This window comes from Thalia democratica, chromosome 2 (genome assembly GCF_965202585.1).
Source record: "Thalia democratica chromosome 2, ktThaDemo2.hap1.1, whole genome shotgun sequence".
NCBI classification, from domain to species: domain Eukaryota; kingdom Metazoa; phylum Chordata; class Thaliacea; order Salpida; family Salpidae; genus Thalia; species Thalia democratica.
The window spans coordinates 73,508,497-73,517,837 of NC_139166.1; the positions used below are offsets into that span (position 1 = coordinate 73,508,497).

Below are 9,341 nucleotides of genomic sequence, written 5' to 3' on the forward strand. Positions count from 1 at the left end.
GAAATATCAGCAAATTGTACTTCTAATAGATTAGAATTAATTCTTTTATATTAATAATTTTATTGAAAATATGAATTTTTTCCCAAAACAAAATTTACAAACCTTATTATAGAAAAACCATTTACATATTATTAACAGTCCAGCTTAAGAACTCAGTTTATTACAAATAACGTTCAGAAAACATCTCAAATTTATCAATACCTAAATACAAAACATAAAAGGCTACTTAATTAACTTAATAGTAAAAACATAACCTGTATGGTTAAAAGAAAGATAACGTTTAGCAAAATTAACTTAAACTTTGTTGTAGATTTCCTCCTTTAAATCTTCTAGCAATCCTTTAGAATTAAATTTCAATTCTTCAGGTAAACCGGGTAAGTGAGAAATACCTTTCTCGTAGGCATCAGTAGCCATAGCAAGAGCGTTATCAGCAGAACCAAGTAAAAAATAATGAAATTTAGAAAATCTTAGTGCAGTCAGAATCACAACTGGATGTGCAGGATTGAGATTTTCATTGGCAATTTTGTTCGCTTCCTCATAAAACTCCAATGCCTTACTTGTTTCTAAATCTTCAACATTTCCTGATGCAAGAAGAGCCTTATCGTGATGTTGAATTGCCTCTAAACCTTTGTAATCAGCAACAGCTTCGATATTGGTATCACCTTTGATCCAATGACTATCTAACATCTGAATAATTTCATCACATAATTTTTCTACTTCTGATTTTGCTTTCTGGTTTATTTCTCTCTGTACTTCATCCAAATCCGAGTAATCACAGATAACAAAGGAATCCATATAGGGTTGTTTGAGCTGTTGGTAACTGTGAAAAAACATGTCTCTTTCTTCAAAGTTAAGAGGTGTACCCATTTTTATTATTTTTTTCATATAGCTAATTACATCCTCATCACGACAACTTTCGTAACACGTTTTAGCAAGAGACACTAATTCACTTCTATCAAATTGTGACATTTGTAAAGTATGCTGAAGAATGAAATTGTATTAAAAAAAATTCAAGACTTAGAAAAAAGTTTTAACAACTATCAAACTAAAGATAACATAAAAGGGGATATATTATTATTTTAAAGTAAAACCAGTATCTTGTTGTTAAGTTTTATGATTTGTTTAACTGCTTCAAGATTAGTACTAAATGTCTTATGTAATATATCAGTTTTTATTTGATGGTGTTTAAACTATTATTTAAAAACAAAGTAATATAGAATTTAATAAAAGCTGGTACATTATGATTGATTAGTGGCAATCAGGCTTTGAACTATTTTCAAATTGGAGATTTATTGATAGAAAAAATAAACAAGACTAATAAAAAAAAGGCAAAATAACATGTAACAAACAGTTGTGAAAGCACTAAAAGGTCATGAAAATAGGAATTCTATAGTTAAATTTTTGAGATATAAAATTTTAATGTTATTTATAATTCATAGTGTTACAAAAGTTTTATCGTATTTACATTATCATTTAAATTTCTAACGTCTTTTTATAAAACTTACAGATATACAATATTTTATATGAAAAAAACTTACTATTTTATAAATGTATAGTTTTAGAAGCTTTAATCAATTTTTTGTAAAAACTGAGTATTAAGCTGTACAAATAACATTTTAAATATTTAATTTCGCTGAAACTAACTAACTAATTCAATTAATTTTTATTTAAATAGAAACTCTATAGTTTTAAGTTTATCTGTTGTTCTACAAAGTATGTTAACGATACGTATAAAATCTGGACAAAATATGGTAACTTTAAGAAAGTTCTTTTGTTGATATGACGGAAATTCTCCAATATTTGATGAGTCAGTATAAAAAAATTGAAAAAATATTATGTTTTAATTAGTTTTTAAATTATTTGGGTAAGGTTAGTTAGGGTTAAGGGTATAAATAAAAAATAAAAGTATTTTGGGTAAGCTGGGTTAGGGTTAAGGATATAAAAATTAACAAAAGAATTTTTCAATGCTGAGTCAGCAAAAAAAGGAATTCCGTCACATCAACAGTCGGACCCATTTAAGATGAACTAAAGAAATTATTTACGTTGAAATTGTGTAAGATGTATCTTGTAAAATAATGTAATTAACAACACTACTTTTATACGCAATTTATTTTCAAGGTTTTACATTTTTAGATTTGATTGTTTAAGAATTTGAATTTATTTTAGAACAAGGATTTTTAATTTTTTGCAACTATATGTTTTTTTAATTTACATAGTTAGTATGTTTGTTGTTTGTTTTTACAAATTAAGTAGATTACTTACAGTTTTAAACACCACATTGTTGGTACTTTAAATTTACTTAGCTTTTACCCATCTAACTTTTAAAGTATGAAATAGATTTAACTTTTTATTCTTATGCAAAAAATACTAGAAGTGAGTATATTTTTTTTTAACTTTTTTCAAAACAATCATCTTTATCTTTGTTGGCATAAAGACACAAATACAAACAGCTTTTAAGACAAACAGTGTTCTTCAAGCTAATAGAGTTTTGCACGCTAAACTTATTCAAAAGAATTTTGTGCACCCAAAGTTGTAATTCAGTTACCCGCTGATATTAAAAACACATAGTCTTCTTTATTTCTTTATTGGGACACTACATCAGTTTCTACGCTTTGCAATTTTATTGATGTCCATTTTTTTATTGCTTACGTTATACATATCAAATAAACGAATATATATACGTAATCCCGAATGAAAGACATTTATCTAAAAAAGTTAAACCGGGTATTAGCAAAGTAGCAATTTTTTGAAAAAAAAAAAAAGAGTAACCCGAATAACATGGAGTTAATCTAATAAATATTATTTTTATAAAAATATTTCTTTTATAACAAAAAGTATTAAGATTACCAATTTTTACTTATGATTTCTTTGCTGATTTTTTAAATCTATTTTATGTAAATTCTGAACTATGTTTAGTAAAATTACAGTACAGTCATTCGAACAGCGTTATGTGTATTATTCAAAATATGTTTTTGTTTCTTTTAATAAACTTTATTTACACCTTGTACACGAAAGTTTTAAAAACTATGTGGCTTACGACATAACGAGAGTTTATTAGCTGTTTTTCTCAATTTTAGCATGTATAACAGCAATTGATGAGAAACTTTGTTATTTCTTAATTTAACATTAAGGATGAACTTCTTTAAAAAAAGATAAACACCTCGACAGAGAACGGTGAAGTATATGCGTTTGAAGATACAAAAAAAAAATGTAAAACATATTTATTAAACTTTTTCTCGTGCATCGTATTACGTAGAATGTGTTTTTTAAAACTGTAAGTAGTCTACTTAATTTGTAGAAACAAACAACAAACATACTAACTATGTAAATTAAAAAAACATATTGTTGCGAAAGAATTAAAAATCCTTATTCTAAAACAAATTCAAACTCTTAAACAATCAAATTTAAAAATGTAAAACTATTATTAATAATGTGGCTACATTTTTAAGCATCAGCCAAAAACATGGAGACCACTTTACAACTAAAATATCAATGGCCTTTACCGTCCCAACATTTTTAATTGCTGTAAATAAAGTTTGCTTGCTCTGGATAACATAAGTTTGAAAACTGCAGTTAGTTTACCATAAAGACGGAAGAAGCTTCATTTATTTTGTTAACTGTTTTTTGTAATATTTGTAGATAATCATTTGTTAAAAATTATGGTAAATATGTTATTTTATTAAACAAAACATTGATTTTAGATAAGTTCTACATATAGTAGTATTTTTAATGTTTATAGATAGCCATTGTAATTTAATATTTAAATTAAAAAAATTTTCTAATGTTTTAAGTTACCTACTTTCTCTTTACAAAAATATAAGCTCATCAAAGAACACAACTGGAAATTTCTCTGAACAATAAATTGCATTGTTCACTTTAGAAAAAAGTAAGTAAGAAAAGGAGAAGAAGTAAAAAAACATAATTCAATAACATTTAAAAAGGAGAAGACATTGTAAGTATAAAGATTTAACTCAATAGCATTTAAAGTAAAATAATTTATGAGATACAACATTTTATTATGTCTGTTATCTATAGTTTATTTTGCTTCGCTTTTCATTATAATTTCCATCGAATTTGGGTTTGAATTTAGTATTGGGCCCCTTTAGAAATTTAATTTTTTTTTAAGTTTTCTACTTAAATTAGCTTTACTCCAAAAGTTGATTTTTTTTACTAAGTTATTAAACTGAGTTTTTGAGTTTTTTATGATAAACAAATTTTTTTTAAGATAGGCCAAAATAAAGTTTCCATAAATATTAAAATTTATTGTGGCTTTACTGGAAATAAATTTTATGTATCAAAAAATTTTTTTTCAATATTCTTATTAAGTAACTTTTTTGCAAAGGAAGTTTTATTTTAATTTTTCCTTATTTTATTTCCTATACAAGTTTTAAATAAAATCATAGCACTTGAGCCAGAAATCCCTCGAATAGTTTAAATATATGTAAAACTTGAATATAAAAACAATTAAAAAAAAAAAACTTGAAAAATCATTTTTTCCTAATCTTCAACTAAAATATAGAATTTAGTTTTTGATGAAATATTAATAAAAAAACAATTAAAAAGTAATAATAAAACCAAAATAAATCGACAATTTAGTTTACAAACTAGTCTATTTTATACATTTTAAAACCAAAAACATTTTATTAAACTTAGAAATTATTTTAGATTTTATTGTAAAGTTTTACGACTTATTTTAAATGAGAAAAAACAAAATGACTTTAGTTTTAAGCTTATTACAATTGTTTTATTGCAATTTCTTTTGAAAAGAAAACTTATCTCGAATAAGTGCTAAAAATTGTCTAAAGATGTATTTCTCAATTGAAAAATTTAGGGTTCTAATACTAATTATATACCATAACTTTAATAATATCTAAGATAGATACTAGTCTTAAGGGTTAAAGAAACAATATATAGTGTTTACTGAAATTAAAAAGTTAGCGAGTCTTTTATTATTTAGTATTAAGTTTTAACATATAAAGTTTTTTTAACCACAAAAAAGTGCTTGAAAATTGGGTCTAAGGACCTTTTGGTTATTAAGTTAAATTAACTTGAGATCAGTTTAACTTCTTCGTCGGCAAAAAAAAGTTAATATATTTTAATTTTAAGATTCACAAAAAACTTTAATAGCTTTTATCAAAAGTTTTGATTTCAATTAGCTATTTTTGGGCTTGCAAGAGGGAAACTAAACTGTTTATTTTTTGCAATAAGAAATTTAAAAACAACAATAAAGAATTTTTAGAAATATTTTAACAAACATTATAGTGTTTTGAAAATATAACTTGTTGCACGAATATTTAAAACTCATATAAATCATGACAAAAACTTATTTGTTGTACATACACATAGCTGTTTTTTAGATTTAACTTATCATAAAAATATCTCCTTTGAAATATAGAAACTGAATAATTTAATCCGAATGTAAGTAATAGTCTAAACAAGCAAGTAAAATTATCAATAGACATATTCTTACATTTTAAACTATATAGTATAAACTAATTTTAAATATATTTGAGTAAAAACCTTTGCAACATTTTATGCAATAGATTAGGGGTAAGCAACGTTTTAAATCGGCGGCAAGAATCCGAAAAAAATTATCTCTTGGCGAACTAAACCATTTCGAATTAGTGAACTGCCGTATCCAGCCGCATAATGCCATTTTAGATCTGATTCCAATCGCATCCTAATTTGAAAGTATTATCCGGTTCCAACTGGATAATTCTGGAAAACTTTCGATTCCCACCTGAACTTTATCATATGTATACATTTATTAATTTTTTGAATGGTTCTAATTAACAAAAAATTCTCAAGTTTGACAACTAAAAAAGTAGATTAGGACGTGTCAGATGTTATATAATGTTTATAAATAGAATTTATATAATAATTAACAAATAAAGGTATACAAAATATCATATTTAAATAAACGTATGAAGTCAAATAAATTTTTTTTTGCAATTTTAATAACAAATTTAATTGTAGAGACTTTTTAGCTTACAATTGTAATATGCAAAAAAAAAACAATTTCTATTCATTTAGATTTGAACTCAGCAGGCCTTTAGTGGTCGCGTCTAATTTTAGACAAAATTTATGTTGGCTAAGGTTTTAATTTCAGTTTTTAACTTTGCAAAATATTGGAGGAAATTCCGGAAATTCTGTAAATTTTACCTATAACCTTTTTTTACGCTGATTTTTACCTAAGAATACCTTATGCAACATTAATATTGTATTTTGAAGGCAGAACTTACAGACTTACAGACCGCAGGTAGATCCTTTCATGAGTCGCATACCATTAAAAACAAAAACATGATAGCGGACTACAATTTAACCTTTTAAGGACCGCGATTGTGCCTTGGGTCACAGTTTACTGTTATTGAGGTATTTAGTATCTTGGAGCTTTACAATTATTAAAGTTTTAGAGTAAGGAAATCATACATTTAGTTTAAAAACAATCAGTACCTACTAACTAAACATATACATTAGGAGCTAAAATACTAAAATACGTTTAATAATGTTTAAAAACTATTGAAGGAATCAAGTTTCTAATAATGTTTTTTTCAATTTTAATATTTATTTTAATAGTTTTCAATAGAATCTTTCCACAAATCATTTAAATTGTGCACAATGTCCTTATGTGGTAAATGGCCACATGTAACAAAGTTAGCTGAAAATTAAAAGGTCGCCTTATTTATCAGCACTCAACCCCCTACCAGATCCGTAACATTGAGAATTAGCTTGATCACGTTAATATCTTGAAATTAGAATTTGGTCAGTTTCAAATCACATTTTTTAATTAATACACGGCCAAATCACGATCCGAATCTTACTTTAAAATTAGAATGCACCTAAAAAAAATACTATTTTGTCAATTCAGAATCCAAACACTTGGATTATGTTGGTCACTAGCTTGTTTTACTAAGTTAGCTAAAAGAATACATATTAATATCTAATAGCTAATTAATTACATATTTTTGTGTGGTCAATAAAATTTAAGTAACTTATACGAAACTAATATTTTTTACAGCGACAATAATTTCTCAAAGTATTTTTTGTTTTAACTTGTTTCAATTTGTTTTTAAGTTCATTTAACAGGGTTTTTCTTTTAAGGTAAGAAGTTAAAAAAAACCTTAAATAAAATCAGTATCAAACTGAGTTCATATATACAGCAAATTTAAAACAGTAATAAAAATCCAAAAGTCAAAAGTGCGTACCTAGGAAATTAGAGGTGGCTCTGTAATCACTGTATTGTAAAAATAGTTCTTATTGTGTTATTCTTCTATCTTATTGTGCTTTTTTTTAAAGATTATTTTTGAATAATTTTAAAAACAATACACCATGTTATAAATGAATTATTAGAACTTTAATTTTTAATAATATGCAATGTTAAATAACAACTTGAAAACAAGTTACAAACTTTGATTTAAATCGAAGTTATACTGCTTACAAATATTTAAAATTAACAAACCTGTGTATTCTATCACTTTAGTACTAATAATTTGTTTATTAATTAAAATGGTAAGTTTAAATCTCAAGGTTTTAACTCTAATACCTTTTTTGAGTTTACTAAAAATTATATGTACCAGGTTAACAAAATCGGTGATAATTAGTTAATACTGTTTTTAGTGTAAAGTTATAGATATAAATATGATTTTATAAGCTAGTTTTAAAAAAGGTAATATCTGTATTAATATAAATTAGTTAACTCTAATAAGTCACTGTAAAAAATGCAATTCTAATAAAAAGACATAAAAGTATGAATAGAAAAGAGTAAGAATTTTTAATTTTTAAAGAGACACCTACAACTATGATTTCAGTTAAAAAAGATTAATGAAGTTTTTAATTATTGTAAGTAGACATGCTTTTATAAATTTTTTATTAACTGTTTTGTATATTCATTTTACAAATAGAGTGCTATAGTTTATTTTGTTTAACAACAGCTGTTTCGAAAGACAGATAGTCAATCTCTTCAGGCTTCAACAAAATAAGAATAAGCACGTTCAACTATTAATAAATACAAAATAACTATTCATGCGTAAAAAGAAAGTAAATGAAAGTAAAAAGAGAGAGAAAAATAAGAGAGAGAGAAAAAAGGGAGAGAAAGTAGAAATTCTTTTTGTTAATTAATTTAAGTTGAAACGGAATATTTAACATTTAACAAAATAATAAAAAAACAACAAATAAAACTCAAGATTCTAAAAACTTTGCTTGAAAGAAGCCCTCAAGATATTACAAGCAAGTAACAACTGTATCAACAAAAATCCGAACTTATGGGCAGTTGCAGACATAGGAACAAATTTCTGTTGATGAATTGGAAGCAAGCAATTAGCTAGCATAACAAATGTTCAAATTAGGGTTTTGAATCTTGAGTTTTATTTGTTGTTTTTTTATTATTTTGTTAAATGTTAAATATTCCGTTTCAACTTAAATTCATGCATTGTGTTTAACCATTACTAGTTAATATGTTGCTTTTTAATGTTTTGTTTTATTTCGAAGTATATTAAGAATTAAAGCCAATCCTTTTGCCAAAAACTTTTAACTATAATCAAACAATCTGAAATTATTATTATAATTATAATACAATATATTTTTCTAATTGCTAACTTAATCTAATCAAAATAATTAACAAAAAGCATTTCTACTTTCTATCCCTTATTTCTCTCTCTCTTTTTTTTCTCTCTCTTTTTACTTTCATTTACTTTCTTTTTACGCATGAATAGTTATTTTGTATTTATTAATAGTTGCCTAAAACGTGCTTATTCTTATTTTGTTGAAGCCTGAAGAGATTGACTATCTGTCTTTCGAAACAGCTGTTGTTAAACAAAATAAACTATAGCACTCTATTTGTATTATTAGCTCTTTACACTTGTAAATCGAGCACTCTTATATTCATTTTATTAAACTTGTTCTTATTTAGTAAAAAAAATTTACTTTTTTAGAAATTTACAGATTACTTAGCAAACATGCATATTTATGTTAAAAAGTTAGGAAAACCAGCCAAAAATTTTAAACTTTTTGTTGATCCACTTGATACAAACTCAACTTTGAAAGCAAAAATTCAAAATCAAGAAGGTTAGAATTTTCACCAAATTATTACTAAACAAAATGACTTTTTTATTGATCTAAAGCTAAATAAATGCTAATTTAAGATAAAAAAATTAGTACTTTACTGACTTTTAATTCAATAAGTTAATTAAAATTACTTTATATTTATGTGTCTTGATAAAATATAGTTATAAAGTAACTAATGAAGATAAGCTTAAGTTAACATAAATTAAGCGTTGAATCAGAAAAAAAAATTATATTTATTTACAACTTACAGTGTTGCCACACGCTTAAGTAACTCAGAG

General features: G+C 24.8%; 1 protein-coding gene across 1 annotated transcript; it reads right to left on the bottom strand.

The window, feature by feature from the left end:
* Positions 1–294: 294 nt before the first annotated feature.
* LOC145828930 (uncharacterized) lies at positions 295–867 on the bottom strand. Its single transcript, XM_082936675.1, has one exon. It carries the CDS (start codon positions 865–867, stop codon positions 295–297), a length of 573 nt encoding a protein of 190 aa, XP_082792801.1.
* Positions 868–9,341: the final 8,474 nt, after the last annotated feature.

Coding starts and splice junctions, on each gene's coding strand:
- LOC145828930 (XM_082936675.1), bottom strand. CDS start 867: ATGGGTACACCTCTTAACTTTGAAGAAAGAGACATGTTTTTTCACAGT.